The sequence below is a fragment of the Megascapheus bottae genome, chromosome 11 (assembly GCF_031878675.1).
Source record: "Megascapheus bottae isolate mThoBot1 chromosome 11, mThoBot2.hap1, whole genome shotgun sequence".
NCBI classification, from domain to species: Eukaryota; Metazoa; Chordata; class Mammalia; order Rodentia; family Geomyidae; genus Megascapheus; species Megascapheus bottae.
Window position 1 is genome coordinate 26,885,488 of NC_143519.1, and position 20,924 is coordinate 26,906,411.

Below are 20,924 nucleotides of genomic sequence, written 5' to 3' on the forward strand. Positions count from 1 at the left end.
GGGGATAAAAATTAATATATATTTAATGCCCTTAGTTGGAGTATAATGGTAAAAATAAAATGATCCATGCTATTTTTTATCTACATATGTGCTTTTTTCTTCATGGCCAGAAATCAAAATGTTGTAAGTTACTTTGACTTTGAAACTTCCTCCCCTGTCAGCCAAGGAGAAGCTGGTGAAAAGTGCTTGAATAGAATGTCTTCACTACGTATAATAGAAGCTCTGGGAAGAATGATTTGCTTTCATATAAACAGTAACTTTCAACAAGTCTTCCATCTGCATGTAATCTACACTCTAATATAATATTATTTTGGAGATATTTCCGATGTTTTGAGTTCTTCTCTGTTATATATATTTTTCCCATGTAAAGCTTCCTCTCTCTTTAATATTCTTATGGGGAAGCCTTTTGTTACTGAATACCATAAGTAAGTACATGTTACAATCTGGACTACTGACACCTTTCAACTTGTGCTTAGGTGTGTATATTTGCATTGCGTCTTTGTTTAGGCTACTTTCCATATTTGTTAGGATTGTTGAATTTTCAAATCCAATTAGAATGCTATACATTGTACATTGATTCCTGCAGGACTGAAGGTTCAAGACATGGCTGACATTCATGGTAGTTATTTCAGAATAATATTTTGGCTTAGAAAAATTAGACAGATAGGAATGTTCAAAAGTATTTAATGTGGCATATAGATTTTTATTAAGGGCTTATTCATGCTCAGCCTCTCTAAAATGTTTTAACTCTTTAACATAATCACTTGTTCTATGTATTGTAGCAGAGCTATATTCAATAGTAAAACATTTTATTATTTCCCTACCCTTTCAAAACTTTTTTCTGCTCCCTGTAAATGAGTGATTTTTTTTTTTTGCCAGTCCTGGACTTGAGCTCAGGGCCTGAGCGCAGTCCTTGGACTTTCTCAAGGCAAGAGCTCTACCACTTGAGCCTCAGCAGCCCTTCCAAGCTTTTTTTCTATGTATGGGGTACCGAGAAATTGAATTCGGGTCTTCATGCATGCTAGGTAAGCACTCTACCACTAGGCCAAACTCCTGCCAGCAAATGAGTGATTTTTAAGCCTTCCAGACTACAATTCTGAGTGTCTACTTTGCTATCAATCTTTAGTCCTACATATCTGTCTGCTTGTTGCCAGCTTCTACCTAACTCCTATTCAAGTAGTTTAAATGGAAGTGATTGTTAATTCATTACAAAACCTGATATCTTCATAAGGGTGACTAAAAGTTTGAATTGTGAATTAATAGCTGTAGGAATAAAATCTTGAACAAATTCAATATATTTTTATAATACTAGTGGAAATCTACCTTAGGATTTTAAAAGATTCATTGAGATAACACATTAAAAGAAGTTAACAGTGAGTGAACCATTGAAAGTACATGACACACCTAAATTGTATTATTGTGTCATTAACGTCACCACTGCAAAGCTCATATCCAAGTCACATTTCACTCATTTTATCTCCACTTGTACCCAATTGATTTACAAGCACTGTCAAGTTTATTTCCAGATGTCAAACATACATTGTCAGTTTCTCTACCTTTAACTGCAGTTAAATTACAGAGGCTAAATCCCTTCTTTTAAAGCACAAAACATTGCACATGTATGCACACATATATTCATATGCATATATGCATATATATACATTCATGTGTTTGTGTATGCATATATCAATAGATTCTGTTTTGAAGTTCTCAGTTCTAAAGTTACCATTAGCTAGTTAAGTGCTGGTGGATAAAATAACAGTGAACAAAATGTAGCTCTGATCTTGTGGAAATTAAGCCAAGATATTTTGTAACTTTTCCCCATTAGTAATGGAAAAATACTGAAGACCTAAAAGCAGTGTTGTGATGGTGTACAATGTTTACTTTAAAAAATGATAGTCCATCAAACTGAACGCAACAGCTGAGATAGAAACTGAATTACATGGATGGAATTAAAAGTTAGATAGACAAAGCAATAGGATATGAAAAGAAAATAGACAGGGGTGGACATGGTAAGAAAGGAAGTAATAAGTATGATTTATATGTTCCTAGCTTATGCAGCTGTTTGATTGATATTATTCTTTGAGGTTGAATCAGGTCTTCACAGAACATAACAGTCAGATCTATATGCCACCCCCTCTACATGGAATTTTTTTCTTTTGGAAAATTCTTTTACTTACATTTTAATCTCAAGTGGAGAAAAATGTTTCAATTTCAAATAAAAATCATTGAAAATGAATACCAATCTATAAACAATGAAAATTAAATATGATTTTATATTGCTTGGGTCAACAATACACGGATGTTAGTACCAGAACCATTCATTTAATTCTCTCATCGCATGGAAATTTTCACTTGAAACTTTAGTTGATATGACTTCAAATCCATAGGGAAATTACCAAATCATTAGAGAGAAAGATTTCTTCTTAATGTACTTGCCCACTGAATAATAATCGGATGAAAAGCAATTGGGAAATGGAGGAAGGAAAAAATTCATTGACACAGGGTGATGAAAAAGGCTAAAATATATGATGTAAAATTAGAATAGATGCATTATGCCAAATGATTTTAGTTTGAAGAACTATATGATTGATTACATTTTAAATTGGAAAGGTTGATTATGTATGTGGAGTGATTGTTTCTACTGTCTATGATATAAGCTGTGGAAGTTAACCATCATGTTCTCAACACCATTTCCACTGAGCGAGACCATAAAATCTCACTTTCAATAAGTTTATAGCCAGTATCATGAAGGCACTAAAAAATACCTAATCAATACAAATTTTCCTGGTTACTATTTCTTTCCCTATGCTACATCTGATGCAGTTATCTATTAATTTTTAGCCTGAATGTGTTTTGTTTTATTTCAGACATCTATTTTATCTGGTTAACACTTAAAGGATGGTGCTAATGAGTCCAAAGACAACAGCGGCATCAAAACACAAAGTGTTTTCTGATGTAATTATCTCTTTCTTCTGCACTGAGACTGCTTGACTTTCTGTCTTATAGTAATGGCTCAACTTCTGTAAGATGGCTCACAACTTTCCAGAATTTTTTTAAAGCTAAAATTAGGAAAAATAGATGAGGTTTCCCATTTTATCTAAAATAATTCATGGCAGTATTTTTATGAGTCCAAAATCAAAGCTACTTAAAATGGAAACAAATGTCTATTGTAAGTTCCCTAATGCTATTCTTGTTTTCTGCAGCTCTCCAATGCATCTCTGCATTAAAAAAATACATTTTTAGTGGTGCCTGCTGATCGTTAAGTACATTTTAAATAGATTCTGTTCTGGTGTTAAGAACTTTTATGCCTACTCTGAGTGCACTATTTGCTTCCTTATCTTTTAGTTTAACATCACTACTCTATACAATTTAAAAACAAGCAATTCTACTTTCTATTACTTTGTGTCTCACATGGTGTGCAATGCGTTAACATACTGCTTTTCTCAGCCACTTTTTTGGGGTGGACAGACCTATAGACATATCTCAACTAGCTGAAGATGTTTGAGATTGGGGAAATTAGGATATTATGGAAGACAAACCAATATTGTCCCCCAAATCACAAACTATTCCAAGTTAGATTTTGCTCCTAATTAAACCCCCTGTATTTATCTCATTGGCTCTCTGAAAGATACACTATCCACAGCTTTCTTTTCTTTTTTTTTATTGTAATTAGTAAAAGGGTTACATGATATTTGCCAGATAGAAGGTGCATTAATTCACATACATTGATACCCTTTCACATGTCTTGGTACCCATTTCCCTCCCCCCCCCACACCCCCCATATCCACAGCTTTCAATTAATTAATTAAAATTAAATGAAGTAAATATTAAAGCCAAGATTGATTTTTCCATATGGTATATAAAACAATTTGATGAAAAACATCAAAAACAGCTTAGCCAGACTCAAGTAGTCAACAAAAACCAGCATCTAAATGAATAAATGCAAACTATATTATACAATTCATGGGACATTTGTAATATTTATGTGAAATATTGACATTCCTGATATTTCAAATCTCATATTTGCTGAAATTAAAACACTGAATTATATAATTTATCTTTACCTGCTTCTACAGTAAGAACTGCATGACTGTAGCACCTGTGATTAGGACTTGCTTTTCCATGATAGTCTTGTTTCCACTATTAAGATGGAGTTGACATCCTTCTAAGTGGTCTCCAATGGTATGGACTGAATGCCTGCTCTCACCATCATTGTCATTGTAAACGAATCTTGACAGTGTTCAGTTGCTGTCATGATCTATCAGTGTCACTCAATCAGCAGTGGTATGACCACCTTTGAGATTTTCCTTCTATATCATCAGGCTGTGGGAAAATCTGAAGTATAAAGGATAATAATATTTAAATGTATTTTCTCATTTTAAAGTTGTGGTACTGTTATTTTTAAATTTTTGATTATTAAGTAGTTGTAAGAAGAGGTTACATATCCATAAGTCAGGCTATGAGTACAATGATTCTTATATAGCCACTGTTAGCATTTCTGTAATTTGTATGTTTTAATATTTAAGATTTTATCATTATACATTACTTATACAAGGGAGTTGTGATGTCCATATATACATACAGTATAATCCAGAAAGCCCACCCCAATATCACACCCTCTATCTATCTCATAGATGTGTGCATTTAAACGTGTGTGGTTGTTGGTAGACAAAGAACATACGCTTTGTCTTATATTGCAATATATGATGCCTTAAAACAGGACACTTGAATTCATATATTTAATCATTGTAATAATGTCTTGTTCTGAAAGGGCCAATTTTTGCTTTTCATTTATTTATGCTAATAGAGAAGGAATAGTGCAAAATAAATAATGCAAAAATCACTTAACAGGTGACTTGGTTATACCTAGTGTATTATTCAACAGACTTAGCATCTTAATTGTTTGCTCTGTTCATTGCCCAAATGAGCTAACTTCATGAGTATTTAACACTTGATGATTGGTGGAAATGGCCAGCAGCGTTCTGTGTGGTAAAAAATCCAATCTAGTGTTAGAAACGTGATATGAGAGAGGCATTTAAAAAAGAAAAAGATGAACAGATTCTGTGATGTAAAATAATTTTCCATTTCACAAACTTTTCATCAGAACTTTGTCTTTAGTTCATATCTTAATCTTTTTACAGATTTTATGTAATAATTACACAATTATAACATTGGCACTTAAAGAGATTGTGAAGTTAATGTGAAGCTCTTTGTTTTTTGTGGGGGAGGGAAAGGGCAGTAGTACTGGAGTTAGAACCCAGGACTTTCTGCTTGGTATACAGGTTCTTTATCTCTTGAATCATGCCTCCAACCCTTTATTCTCTGGTTATTTTTGGGAGGTAGGCTGGCCTGTCCTTTGATCCTTTTATTACAGCTTTTTAAGATGAATGCACACACCATCACGCCCACATTTTCTTCTGAAAACAATTCTTCCATATATATATATATATATATATATATATATATATTAAATTCAGGCTGACCAAGTTGACAATCCAATCTAGCTGTCTAGAATGTAGCTGACATGACAGTCTTGTAATGTCTCCTTTAGTTTCTGGTTGATATGGAGCCTTGTGCACTGCCCTTGACCAGCAATCTTCTTGATCTTAGGCTCCCTAGAAGCTAGGATAACAGCCACAGAAGCTAGGATAACCAAGCTACAGTACACATTTTTAAACTGACTTATCATAATAAGTTATTGATATCACATACATTTGAAAATTTTATATACATGTATTTTGTGTATTTGACTGGTATAAGTGTCACCAAAAGCCATGACTAGAATAGCACTTGGAAAGCTGAAGCAGAAAGATGTTAAGTTCTCAGGATTATCTGGGTTGAAAATAAGTCTAAGGCTAGCCTGAAATCATACTGAGATCCTGTCAACAGTGTCAGAGGATATACTTCTGTGGTAGAGCAGTTACTTAGCAGGCAAAAAGCTCTGAAGTGGATCCCTCGCAATAGGAATAACCAGTGCACAGAGTTGTAAGTAGGGAAATAAGGTATATAATTTGCAGATTGTGAAAATGAGTCATCACAGTTGTAGGAACCATAACATTTTTTAACCAAAAGCTGTCATGGTTTCTTGTAAAATAATAAAGATAATAAAGTTATCCATTTAATCAATTCTTTTTATTGTTTAATAAAATTGCTTTGTTTGATTGCTGAAGAATTTGAATTGAGTTTCCATTACCCACTTCTGAACAATTTAAGATTCAGACAGAATTGAGCTAATGAGGTTGAATTTATATTGAACCTTAACTGTCTCTATGAAGTGACTAGAGAAAAAATCATGGCAGTAACTTAAGTATTCTTCATTAAAAACCATGTTGTAGGGCTTTTACAATGAAATTTTAGTAGAGCTAAAGAATTAGATTGGAGTTTTACCATCTAGGCCATTTCCAAGTATATTATATGGAAAAATATGGAGACAGTCAGAGGGAGGAAAGGAAGGGAAGAGGGAAAGAAGAGAGACACAGAGAGACAGAGGGAGAGGCTCAAGATAGAGTGTTCATATAGCACATGGAAAGTCCTGGGCTCAGTCAAGAGCACAATACACACACAAATACATACACCATAGTATGCGTGTATGTATACAACAGAGAATATATTAAAATATTCTTTGAAAAATTTAGAATCCTCCTCTTAAAAATACAAGAACCAAAAATATAGTTAAGGGGAAATTAAATCAGTTTTGGCAGCTGCCAAATGCTATACACTATTTAAAGTCTCATTTCAAAACATACTTCTTAGAAGATTTGGAACAATACTGTTTCCAAATAATTTATGTTCATTCCCCACGAGCAGCAATGATGCTACCATCATTCTTAGGGTAAGGAAACTCTGCGGTCTTTTTCCATGCCAAGGAGCACAAGCCTCTGTCTCCCACCCCAAAGGCCAGCATGCAGAGCCTTCTGGTCAGCCATCCTCCAGGCACCTTCAGCATGCACACCAGCTGCTGAATAGTCCCCTGCCACTTCTGACTTTAAAAATATTTATTCCCTTTCATTATCAGATAATAAATAACAAAATAAAAGGATCCAATCCATTTAGATAATCAGGAAAAGAGAAAAATACAAAATGTGAGGGAGATTTTAGATGGATCTGAGGAACAAGGGCAAAGTCTTGGGCGTTGGTATTAAACATAAGAAAGTGTGTTCTGATACATTCCAACACCATTAGCTGCACGCTTACTTTGTCTGAGTGGTGGGTTGGTGTTATTTCATACTGAGAGGAAAAAATATCTTTCTTTGGACTGTAGCTACTATAATAGATTTTTAACATTTTGAATGTTAATAATTTTTCGGTGACAGTTGTAGTGAGATGCACTATATTTCAGACGGTCACTTGGGATTATAACAATGATGTTATTTGTGCATTTTTTGTAGGACTGGAACTTCCTTTTATGATGATGCCCCACCCTCTAATTCCTGTCAGCCTACCTCCAGCATCCGTCACCATGGCAATGAGTCAGATGAATCATCTCAGCACCATTGCGAACATGGCTGCGGCAGCACAAGTTCAAAGTCCTCCCTCCAGAGTTGAAACGTCTGTAATTAAGGTATTTGTTTTCCATCATGTTGTGGAATGCTCCTCTTCAGCTATTGTTTCTTATTCCTACATTCTGATCCCATTGGTACATTTTAACTCAAAAGCTTAACTCATAGTAATTAGATTATGAGAAAAAATTCAAGAACGAAGTCATCCCAGGGTAGAATATTTAAGCTGGATATGCTTATATTAAGACAGAGAACACAGGACATTAAACAACATAGATGATTGTATACATGTCTTTAGATTTGTATGTATGTAGATGTGGTGGATATGTGTGCAGATTTCTTTTGTGTACTGTTCTAAACTGAAGGTGTGACAAATCTGACAACCCTAAAGGTTTAATTCTACCAATTATTAGCAAGTTGCCTTAGACATATAGCTCAATCTTCCTTCTTCTCTTTCACATCTAAAAAGGAAATCCTACAGTGTGGCTGTATAAAACTAAATAAAGTAATAAAATTGAATCATAAATTTAAAAAAGCAATAAACTTTATAGAAACTTCACATTTTGTCCATATATATAATATAATATATAATGTTATCTTATTATATTATATAATATGTAATATGAATACTTAATATTTATTAAATGTATATGTAAAATATATATTTAATGTAGAATATATTATATACCCTATATATATACATATATATATATAATTATCTTTAGTTTGAGTATTGACGTTAATTCTAGAAGAGAAGTCAACGAACAAAAGAACATATTACAACACAGTCACCACTAAGCACAGATCAATATATTTAAGGACACAACCCATATTTTAACCATGAGGTTAAAACACTTATTCTTCATTCTTGGAGACTGGTAAGGAATTGATTCTTTTGAAGGCAGTAGAAGTTTAAATAAAGAATAATCAAGCGAATACGAATAAACGTCCTTGTTCTTTACAAGAAAAACTCAGTCTCAGGATACCTTAGTCACAGAAAATTTCTCTCAAATCAGTGGGTAAGGAATGGAGATGTCACCCCAGAGCAAATCCTAATGAAGTGCAAAATCTGGAACATTGGTGGCTGCCAACATTAAAAGCACCGAGGCACATGTTATCCCATCTCCTGGTGTAGGATCACTTCTATATAAACCTGAATCAGATTACTCATGTCATTATTTAGGAAGCTGAAAGAGCAGAGAAATGCTGCCATGACTTAACACCCACAGAAGGCATTGCCTGGGAGAATTTTGTAGTTACTTTAGCCTCTAAGAATATGCAGTCTGAAAAGTTGACTGTAAATATGTGTCCTATACAGAGTAATGGCAATGAATGTCAGCATTGTCCAGGTCATTTACCTTCCATTTTCCCTCTGGTTGTGGCAAGAAATCAGTCTGCTACCTGAGCCCCATTATTCAAGTATTGGATTTTAAACTCAAGTTCTTTACTGTACTTGTATCAAGACCTCTATCACTTGAGTTAGCCATCCTTTGCTTTATTTAGTTTTCACATGAATTCTTATGCTTCATGCCTGGGCTAGCCTGGGACCAAATTTCCTCCATGTAGTTACTACTACAGAACTGAAACATCACATCCAGCTTATTTGTCTTTTTGCCTTGGACTGGATTTGAACCAAAATTCGCATTGTCTCTGCTTCACTAGAGGCTGGAATTACATGTTTGTGACCCCACACCTATCTCTTACCTTTTATTAAGATGTTTGTACTGTGTAGGGAATCGTGGCTCAGGTCTGTCATTCCTGAACTCCCAAGGTAGAGATTAAAAACAAACAAACAAACAAACTCTAGCCTGGGCTACATAGCCCTGCCTAAAACTCAACTAATCCAAAAAGAATTCAGCTAGACTAAGTGCTGGTGACTGTAATCCTAGCTACTCAGGGGGCTGAGGCTTGAGAATCACAGTTTGAAGTCAGCACAGGCAAGAAAGTCTGTGAAACCTATCTCCTGTTAACCAGCAGAAAACTGGAAGTGAAGCTGTGGTTCAGTGGTAAATCATACACTTGAGTAAAAAAGTTTAAAGACAGGGCCTAACCCCTGAGCTCTAGCCTCACGACCACTACCACCACCACCACCACCACCACCACCAACAATAACAAACTAGAAATAATAACAAAGTTATTATTAAGTAGGGATGGATTAGATCAGGAGTTAAAATTATATTTTGTGGTTTAAAATAACTTTATTTTTTCCATTTCTGAAGTTTATTAAAGTAACTTTATATTGAGTCCTGAAAAGTTACAAGCCTGCCTGAATTATCCCCTAGAAAATACTGAACTAAAAAGATGGTTCAGAATAAAAATCCAGTTAAGATCATAATTATGTGTTCTACTAGTTTTACTTCTAGGGAAATTGAATATTTCTTGAAGTTCCTTACCAAAGCAAGGAGATTCCGATAAGGTCTGTTTGAGTAGTAAAAGTTGTAAGAGGATGGCCGCTCAATTGTGGGTGAGGTATAAATGCTCTGACATCCATGTGTGAGTCTTCAAAGGACCTTTTAGTATTGCCTTTATCCAGCTTCCCAGTTCTACAATGTGTCCTCTTAGCTAACTTTTCCAGAGCAAAGAAATTCAAGTGTCTCAACCATGTAGTGTAAGTGACTGTATTTCTCCAGTATTTGCCTTCTTGTGATAAATATTCCACGTGGAAAGTTTTTTTTTAACTTAGCCTAGGGTCTTTCCTGGCAGAGGACAGGCATCCCAGAAATGTTCATTCAACAAGTCCTGTCCTAGAGTATAGTAGATTGGTGTGTGTGTGTGTGTGGTGTGTGTGTGTGTGTGTGTGTGTGTGTGTGTGTGTGTGTGTATGTGTGTGTGTGTGTGTGTGTGTCCTGAGCCTAAGGTAACTTGCCCTCCTGATTTAGGAAATTCCTCATAATCATGCAAATCAAGGCATCCCAATATTTGGATTCACTTCAGAAACACACGAGAAACTTCCCAGTCGAGAGCATCCCTATTTGAGAGCCAATAGGATACATATCACTTGAAAGCATCAGTGTGTGCTGTTCTTGCCTTCCAGTGGTGGAGGGGAGGTGGTAGGTGTGTTCAGGCCAATCAATGGGGATAGACCCAAGGTCAGCATTCATCCCCAAACATGTGCTGGATTTCTACTGCCCATGCTTGCAAATACAGGGCATGATATTGAACTATAGGTTCTTCAGTGTAGACTATGGCATTGATGAGCAAATCTAGGGGAACACAGCACTCCTGATGCACCATTATACTTTTAGAAAACAGGATCAAGTTAACCCCTATGTGAGTTGCCTGTTTCACTGAGACAGAAAAGGAACAAATTGTTCCTGTACCAGAAGATGAAATTGCACAGAAGAAAAAGATGCTCAAGAGAAATACCAAGGAAGAAAAACTATGGCACAGGCATAAATTTAGCATGAAACGAATAAAAAAAAATCAACGTACTAGTCAACTTTGTCAGCTTGGTAAACCAAGAAGTTATCCGGAAATTATCTATTTAAAATCAGAAATACTTGATTCCCTTCTCTGTATTATATCAGGTGAGAATAATCTCTAACTGAACTAGAGGTATATGTAAAAAGAACTACAGGAAGAGAAAAATAATTTAAAACTAGATAAGATACCAGTTCAGAAAAAAGGGTTAATTATACTTACTCAGAAAGTCTTTTGTGTGTGTTGGATAAGGGCAGATGAATGAACCCAAATTGTAAGACATTTAATTAACACTTGTATAATACTGAATATTTTATATTTTAGTATTTTAGAGTGCATTGGTTTGGCCATCTTTGATTCAGAATAATCACAGAGTCAGTGAGTGTAGCTTTGCCTTTATTGTAATTCTCTTACAATTAGTTCACTAGTTTGACCTTTCTTCAATGAAAGCCTTTAAATTTTCATGTATTATTGTGGCAAATCTTATAAAGATGGAACATTGCAAAAGAGTGTGTTTTATTGATTGGTGGAGTTGATGTAGGACTATAAAGCAGGGTGTTGAAGTGGTAAATTAAATATTTTTCCTCTTTGGTTTTCTTAGGCCCATCTTGGAGGTCAAAGGGTATTGCACAAATGAAATGATAAATCCGGTTTACATAGTTTTCTTATAGATATGCAATGACTTCTCTCTTATTGTGTCTTAGTAAAACTCATTATCTATTTTGTTTCAATAATAATTATGGGATTCTCTGCTAAACAATTCCTTACTGTCACCATTATTCTTCATCTTATAGAATACTCTGGAAAGGCAAGCATATAAACATGATAAAAGAATTAAGCTGTTGAAATAAATTAATTTATTGTAAAACACAATGTATTCAAATCTTACATGCTCAATGGATTTTATTTTAATGAAATTCTTCAAAGAACAATACATCATGTTCTAAAGATTGAAATTATACATTAAGTGAAATGACTGAATATGCTGTGCCTCAATTTATAGAAAGTTTCAATTGAATAATTAAGCTTTTAAATAATGAAATTTGCATAAAGAATTTCAATAAATAAAAGCAGTAAGCATTCTCTGTATTCTTTGCTGTTACATATTAAACTACAGTAAAGTAAAAGTAAACTAAATTAAGTATTGCAATTATACTAATACTTAATAAGCCTGAGACTGCTTTAACAATGTAGTTTACATCAAAATAAAAATCTATTTTTATGGGGACCATGACATGAGAAAGTGTATCAATATTTGTGAAGTAATGTACCTTCTATCTGGTGAATATAATGTAACTCTTCTATTAATTATGATAAAATATATGAAAAAAATCTATTTTTACTTAGTTAATATATAGTCTTTGATTTGGGATATAAAAGAATAAGTCAATAATTCATGAATTAAAGAAATCACCATATGAGACTATGACAAATATTCTGACCAAAAAGATTTTTTACTAATATGAAAAATGTTAAAGCAATAACTATTTAAGCTTTCATGAATTAAAAATCTAACAAAAAACTCATACTTTCTGTTAACACTGCTAAGGAATCTTTTGACAGAAAAATCAGATTTGAATTTAAAGAGATTTATTTCCAGATTGTCATTTATCTCTGCTCAGTCAAACATATGTCACTTACAAATAAATATTGCTAATGTAATTAAGACAAATATTGAAATATTTTGATATACATTGATAGAAGTGGTTTTTCAAAGAAAATATTCACTGTGGAAGGTTCTATCTTTACACCAATGTGGATATTGCCTGTTCCAAACATATATTATATAATTCGGTGTAAACTCTGTTAACAGTTAAATTGATCAAATAGTAGCTTCCACCTGACATTTTTTTAACTGTATGAAGAATTTCATCTCTATACAAGCATTCAAGGTACCTTGTTCCAGTCGCTCCCTCTCCTCTGTTACATTCCTTCAGCTTCCTGCTCTCCTTCCCCAACCAGTGTCAACCAGCTTCCTACTCTCATTTTTATGCAAGTATATAAAACATTTAGATTGTATGCATCCTCCCTCACCCCCTCCATTTGCCTTCCCCATTTGTACTAGGGCCCACACCCTGGACCAGACTTATATACATTCTTGCCATTCTTTTTCTGTATGTATGTGAATTGTTCAAGGTATTTCTCACACTTATATATAGCACTTTAATCATATTGACCTGCTTGCTCATAACCATTATTTCTCTACTTTACTATGAAATACATAAAAGTAGTTGACCGACTGAAGACTTTGACACTGCTCAATATTAGGCTTGCTCAAGATAAAAGATGTCTTGTAGTATAGTCAAATGTTATTTTTTTCTGGGAAGTCCTTATTGGATTAAAAAAATGAGCATTCATTAGTTCAAGATCCAATGAACTCTGTTTTTTTTTTCTTTTTTCCCCCTCCCACCCCTCTTCCTTCCTGTGGTCATGTAGGAGCGTGTTCCTGACAGCCCCTCTCCTGCGCCTTCTCTGGAGGAGGGCCGAAGACCTGGGAGTCACCCATCATCACATCGCAGCAGCAGCGTGTCCAGCTCCCCAGCTAGGACTGAGAGCTCTTCTGACAGAATCCGTAGGTCTCATCCTTTTCCTTGGCACCATTTTCAGCTTATAAGGTGCAGCTGGGTTTTCTCATCAAAATACCCCCAATTCCAACTTGTTCTCAGATAAATCATTGTGAGAAACTCGGTAGCAAGAGCCGGCTGTCTCTCAAAACTGTATCTCTCCATTTAGACTATCATAAAATATGATAGGGCATGAACAGCTTCTGAAATAGAATCCCAATCTATGAGGCTGCACATAAAGATTTGAACTATGAAGCTGGAAGAGAAAGTAAGGAAGTGGTTAGATTAGTTTTTGACGTAAGTAGCCAGTTGCTAAAAAGCCTGTTTCTGAGCAAATGAGTGGTAGACCATTCAACATCACTCTTCACTCTCACCTATGCTTTTTTTTTTAATGTAATTTCCTAGTTTAAAGAAATCATCATTGCTTTAATGAAGATATTCACAAAGAGGAATTGAGGAAGCTATATCGAAGACATTGAGTTGAAGATACTTCTAAACAATCGGATTTTTAGTGTATCAATAGGGAAATTTTAATTTGGTTTATTATGAAATGTAAATCCTTAATAATTAGTCATATATGTTTTAAAGTAGACTATATTGAATTTAATTTTATTTTCCCACTAATACTGTTTGCCCTCATAACCAAAAAAAAGTTAAAGTTAGAATATAACTTTGAGTTTGTACAAGAATTGAAGAGAATGGCTTAATCCAGGGAACAAATATGTACAGTGTTATTCCTGGAGTTTATTAGTGCAAAGTCCTATCCATACTCCACATTTCATTTAGCTTTGCAGAATTTATTGTAAGTAGTTGGCTACTGAGAATATTCCCATAAAAGAGAAGGCTTTTTACTAGGTTGTAAAGGATTATTTGCATAAGGCAAAAAATTGTACTCTTCAAACAGTTGGACTTAGTATATCATCAGGAATTGGGTGCCATAAATCACAAACAGAATGACCAGTTATTTACAAATATGCAGTTATACATAATATTAAATACTAATGTTTACTTAGCATTTCTACGCTTATTTCCTGAGTTCAACAATGTTATGGTAACTGATAAATAAAAATGAGTCACTTGATAACCATTCTGAAACCAATAATGACAGCGAAGGTTAGTAAATCTCTAATTTAAAAGAGATTTTATACATTCATGCTACCTTGTTAATAACTGCATTTTCTAAAATTCTAAAGGGAAAACCTCGTAAGCCTGATTTATCATAACTATTCAGATAGAAGCATGTCCATAGTGATAAATATACCTACATATATTCGCATATATACTTCCTATTTCAACATGTTATTTAAAAACAATTCAGATAAATTGTCAACCACACTGAATTATTTTTACTTGCTTTTGAGTCTTAAACAGTCAATAAATCTCTTTGAAGGTGCCCATATCTTATATATAAGGATTTATTTTACATAATGTTCTTATGATACAGTTTTAAATTTTCTGTTTTCCTGAGAAAGTAAGAGTTTAGACTGATTCACCATCAGATCTTCAAAATTCCAAGATTATCATGGGTAATGTATCATCTGAGTTTAGGTTTAGTTTAGTATATGAGAAAAATGATTAATCATCTTTAGTGACAGTGTTTCATTTTAGTAGTGAAAGATTATTGCTAATTATTCAAATAAGTGATTATTGTTTACATTATATTCAGTCACTCAGTAAATAATTTATCAGTTTTATTTACAAATTTCACATCAAGATCAAATGGTAAAAATCTACTTGGATATCTATTATGCTTTCTGTTCTATTGAGTAATAGACATAGAAATATATGTAAGTATCTATCAGTAGCTTTAGAATGAACATATTTACTTGAACAGTTTGTATTGTGGTGGTGTTGTATTTGTTCTTTTATTTTATGCTTAACAGCTGTACACCAGAATGGATTGTCCATGAACCAGATGCTCATGGGTTTATCACCAAATGTCCTCCCAGGGCCAAAGGAAGGAGATTTGGCTGGTCATGACATGGGACATGATTCGAAACGGATGCATATTGAGAAAGGTAATTTATGAACATGGGGCCATATTGTTCTTATACAATTTATGAATTAGATACAAGAACACAATGAAGTCTATTTCTATATTATGAAAAATTATGGTGTAGAAACATTATTAAAATCTAAACATTAAGAAATGAATTATATTTAGAAAGGAGATCTGAATGAAAAGCTATGTCCTTTCTTTTAAACAAAAGTAGGTAATAATTTAATTTCCTAAATGTTCATTTTCTCTTTGATAGCACTGTGTTTTGTTGTTGTTTGTTTTCATGTTATTTTTGGAACCTTGTATTCTGTGCATTCTACCTTTTGGGATATGCTCACAATCCTATGTCACTCTGCCTGCTTTGGAAATAGGGTGTTCATTGCAGCACTATTTACCATATCAAACATATGGAACCAAGCCAGATGCCCCTCAGTTGATGAGTGGATCAAAGATGTGGTATTTATACACAATGGAGTTCTATGCTGCTGTCAAAAAGAATGACATCACCCCATTTGTAAGGAAATGGAAAGACTTAAAAAAATCATATTAAGTGAAGTAAGCCAGACTCAAAGAAACATAGGCTCAATGGTTTCCCTCATTTGTCATAATCAGTAGAAACCTTGGGCTCTCCTAGCAGAGATTTACAATAGAGCAATACCTAGATATATAAGGCCATATAGAATGCAGCTAAATGAAAGGACCTTCAGGATATAGAAATAAAAACCATATAATAAGTGATTGTTATCCCTAATGTACTATGTTATCTCTCATCTCTTGCTGTCCCTTGGTTATCTCATATTGTTACAGTATTTTACCTTGTTATCTGATATATTGTACATATGCTTATTTGGTTCTTTGAAATAGGATAGGGAAGTGGGGAAACAATATGAGGGGAGGGGGTAGGAGAAGGGAAATTGGGACCAAGACATGAGAAAGGGTATCAATGTTTGTGAAGTAATGCACCTTCTATCTGGTGAATACAATGTAACCCTTCTATTAATTGCAGTCAAAATATATGAAAAAAAGAAATAGTGTCTTGCTTTTGGTCTAACAAATTGTAGACTACAATCCAACTATTTATGCTTTCTGTGGTAAATAGACTGAGAGGCATTCACCACTGTATCCAGCTTATGCTATTGTCATAGAGTCTTTTGAACATTTTTCCCTGGCTTGCCTAGAACTATGATCTCCCCACTTTCATTCTATGAATAAATCACCATTTCTGCTACCCAGCATTATTTTAAAGGAGAATTATTTGTCCTAGTTGTAAACCCTGAAGCCCTAAAATGATGCTTTATTCCTTTCTTCATGTTTTCAGGACCTTTATTATTTTCTTGGAATGATGGAACAACAAATAAAGATTATCAGAATCTTTTGGGGACTAAAGTTACAGGGTCATTGTATCCATGAGGAAATAGTATAAATTAATCTTAATAATCAATATAATAGTAATTATTTCTAGAGCATATTAATAAATAATGGGGCCTAGGCTGTGTAAAGCTTCAAATTTTCTATCTGCATTTTGTTAGCAGTGAACTAACTCATTTATAAACCTATATTCTTCATAATATACATTTTATGTCCTAGTTTATGAAGTAATTTTATAAAGAAATTGAAATATTAATTACTATGCTTATTAGAAAGTTATGCTTCCAAATCGAAAGATTTGAATTGTGAATATAAGTGCCCATTTTTTCATATTATATTGATATTTCTTTTTATGAATGTAGATTGAGTACTTGCTTATCTTCCAAAACATAAATATAGCAGGGTCATATTAGACTAAGAATTTAGAGTGCTGAGAACATAACTCATTGATAGTAAACTTGCCTGCTCGAGGTTCCGCATTTAATGCTCAGTACTGCAGTAAAAAATAAAACCAAGAATCATTACTTAGAAAAATGCACTTGTAAGAGCACAAGCAGTCCAATGTGCTAAGGGTATTCAAAAGGACTGAGTATTTAAATAATTAAATGAAAGAAATGCTTAAAGAAAGATTAAGGAGGATATGCTATTTTTGTCCCAAAATACTGTGCTCAAAAAAGTAAAAATGCTTACATAAATATTTTTAAAATTAAGTGAAAGCTGTTTTATTAAAATCATTTAAGGGAATGGGCTGGGAGTTTGGCCTAGTGGTAGAGTGCTTGCCTAGCATGCACGAATACTAGGGTTCGATTCCTCTGTACCACATACATAGAAAAAAGCTGGAAATGGTGCTGAGGCTCACGTGGTAGAGCTCTAGCCTTGAGGAAGTCCAAGGACAGTGCTCAGGCCCTGAGCTCAAGCCCAGGACTGGCAAAAAAAATTATATATAAAATTATTTAAGGGAAAGAACATTGTATTTCTATAGATTAGATTATCTGCCACTTGTAACATCAGTGATAGAATGACAATATTTTCTAGTATTGACATACTAGTGTCTAGGTAGCATTGAGAATGATAACTTTTCTAGCTACTTATTTTGTACTGTGTTATTAAGGCAATGAATCCCATACAGTACATCACAAAGCCAGATCGTCTATGTTATTCATGCTCATTCATCTATGAGCTCTTCCTCAACAACAAATCAAATATCTTAGATGGTCTGTGCTTTTTGTAGTAAATTGAAATCTGAGCAGCTGTATGAATCTTAGCACAGTAATAAATAATATTTTATAGAAGTTGAAATTTTAAGTGATTTGTGACTATGGTGACTACTCAATGAGGTAAGCTGCCATTTTCCACAAGGGTTCATCAAAAGAGAAAAGCTTTCCAGAAAAATATGAGTGACTCTTTGTGGAATTTTCCCCACAGATACTCTTTACCTAGTTTAGCAAGAGATTTACATGAAAGAAGTTATATAATGTTGAACAATTGATGTCAATATAGTAGGGCTTAATGATTCTTGAGTTTTGACAGAGGACTTGTGACTGTTGAGTTGATTTTTGTTAGTACATTTTTATGAGTTTTGAGGTTTATTTCTCTATCTGCTCATTTGTTATTGTTGTGAATTTGCTACCCTGGATCATTTTCTTAGAAAACAATTCAATAGTTGATCTAGGATTCCAATTTTTGTTTTTCTTATGTCATACCTCAGTTTCTCCATTGTATTTTTCTTATTCTATACAAGATTTTCTTCATTAGTACTATGAATTTGTAACACTGAGAGTCATAAATGTCATTTTAAAAAGTGTAAGGAAACTGAGTTCCTTCTATCAGTTGCATTTCTAAAATAGCCTAAGAAATGGTAGTGTTAAAACCCTTGAAGACCACATATTTTAATAATTGATAGCAAGGTAAAAGATGGAATTATCTGACCTTTAGAAGAACATACAGGAGCATTCATTCTCTCATCATGAAGAAAAGCTTACTATATTACTAATGATACTTATCACATCAAGGCTTTGTGAACAAAAATCTTAACCATATATTGACAGACTCTTAATATTTTATACAAGTAGCTTATAAAAGGAAGGACATAGTTAACATCCACCCTCAAAATGTGACTGTAGATTGATTTCAAATGTATATATATATGTATATGCATATATGTATATGTGTGCATGTATAATTATATATATCATTATGGACATTTTTATGGAGTTAGATATTTTATAATGTTTTGTTTTATGCTGCTCTTTAATTTGCATGGATTTGCTTTTATCTCTGTTACATCATTCTGAATTAATAGTAAATATTCATGCATTTTCTAGATTGTTAGTCTATTAAATTAGAAGTTGTATGTTTTCTTAACTACATTTATCATGCCCCTTTCAATAGCTCTGTAACTTTCCCACTCCTCATATATGTATTAAACAAGTAACTTTATTTAGAGACATGTGTAGAGAAATTAATTATATACACATATCATTTTAGGCTTGAATGCCTTGTATGTAATTTGCTGCCTACCAACTAAATATCAAAAGGCAATAATTCTTAAGAAAGCACTGATACTAAAATAGATATCAAAAGCTTTTTTTGTGTGCTAAGAATCACTCACTGTGATCTAAAATCAGTCACTAACTTTAGAACATTTTATATTTTTTCTTTAAATATGAATCAGTTATCAACTACGTTCTATTAGATTTTGTGTTTTGAAAAAGAACTTTGCCATCAGTTGAAAGCAGAAGCTTTTCAGCATTCCAGTTTAAAAATACTAACTGCTGAATGAATTTTCTTTGATTTTTTTAAAATACAGAGCAGTGTAATGGGGCTTTGAGCCTAGGGGGAGTTTAAAGTATTTGACATACAAATGTGAAAAATTAGCATATTAAGAAGTAGAAGACACAATACTGTTCAAGTGTAAGCAGAAACATTTTTTTCATATATTTTTATTGTAATTAATAGAAGGGTTACATTATATTCACCAGATAGAAGGTGCATTACTTCACATACATTGATACCCTTTCTCATGTCATGGTCCCCATTTCCCTCCCCCTGACCCGCTGCTCATGTTGTTTTTCCCCCTTCCCTATCCAATTTCAAATAACCCATCAAGCATATATAAAATATACCAGATAACAAGATAAAATATTATAACAGTATGAGATAACCAAGGGACAGCAAAAGAGATGAGAGATAACATAGTACATTAAGGACAACAATCACTCATCATATGGCTTTTGAGAAACACTTATTTTTGCCAGTTCTGGGGCTTGAACTCGGAGCCTGAGTACTGTCCTTGGGCTTTCTCAAGGCTAGTGTTCTACCACTTGAGCCACAAAACCACTTCCAGCTTTTTCTGTGTATGTTGTACCGAGAATTGAACCTGGGTCTTCATGCATGCTAGGCAAGCACTCTACCACTAAGCCAAGCTCCTGGCCCTGCAGAAATATTTTTAAGTTTATAAACAGGTTAAAATTAGGAGTTTGTTCAAAATCTTTGTTACTCTTCAGATAGTTTTCCTCCTCAGTTTCCACATTGTCAAATAAAGATGTTGAATTTAATGCCAATGCTTTTAATTGTGTAATTTATAATACTGGGTAGCAAAAATCTTCTTGCATCCCAGAGCTGTTGCTTAAATAGAGGGAAAATGGCATATGCAGTTCTGTAGTTGTATCTCAGGTGAAGAACAGATGCATTTTTTTTTCTCCCTTAACATTATACCTGAAATAGTTAAGTTCTTACACCAAGCTTTTCTCACTGAGCATTACTATTTTGTGAGGAATTCTGAATGGATTGGTAGTATCTACTTCATTCATGTTAATGGTTGCTTGATATTCTATGCAGTCATTTCCTCACTGTTATATTTGTGGAGCTGTTGTATTTGTGGGTACTTACTTTGTTTCCAGTCCATCTCCTTTGCAACCTCCTCTCTTATTGTTGCTTTAACTCTATTTCCCTAAAATGTTAGCATACTTCTTATGAAATATCAGTAGAATTTAACAGCTGTTTCTACATGGCTATCTTTCCACTATAAATTCATAAAAGCTTTAAAAAGTATTGACATTAAAGTTTGAT

General features: G+C 33.7%; 1 protein-coding gene across 1 annotated transcript in view; it reads left to right on the top strand.

Moving 5' to 3' along the window:
- The window catches only part of Dach1 (dachshund family transcription factor 1), a 365,290-nt gene that overhangs the window by 246,683 nt on the left and 97,683 nt on the right, over positions 1–20,924 (top strand). Inside the window, exons 4-6 of the mRNA XM_090342049.1 lie at positions 7,392–7,564; positions 13,359–13,494; positions 15,370–15,504. Coding sequence (XP_090198175.1) covers positions 7,392–7,564; positions 13,359–13,494; positions 15,370–15,504 — 444 coding nt within the window. The remainder of the gene's footprint in view (positions 1–7,391; positions 7,565–13,358; positions 13,495–15,369; positions 15,505–20,924) is intronic.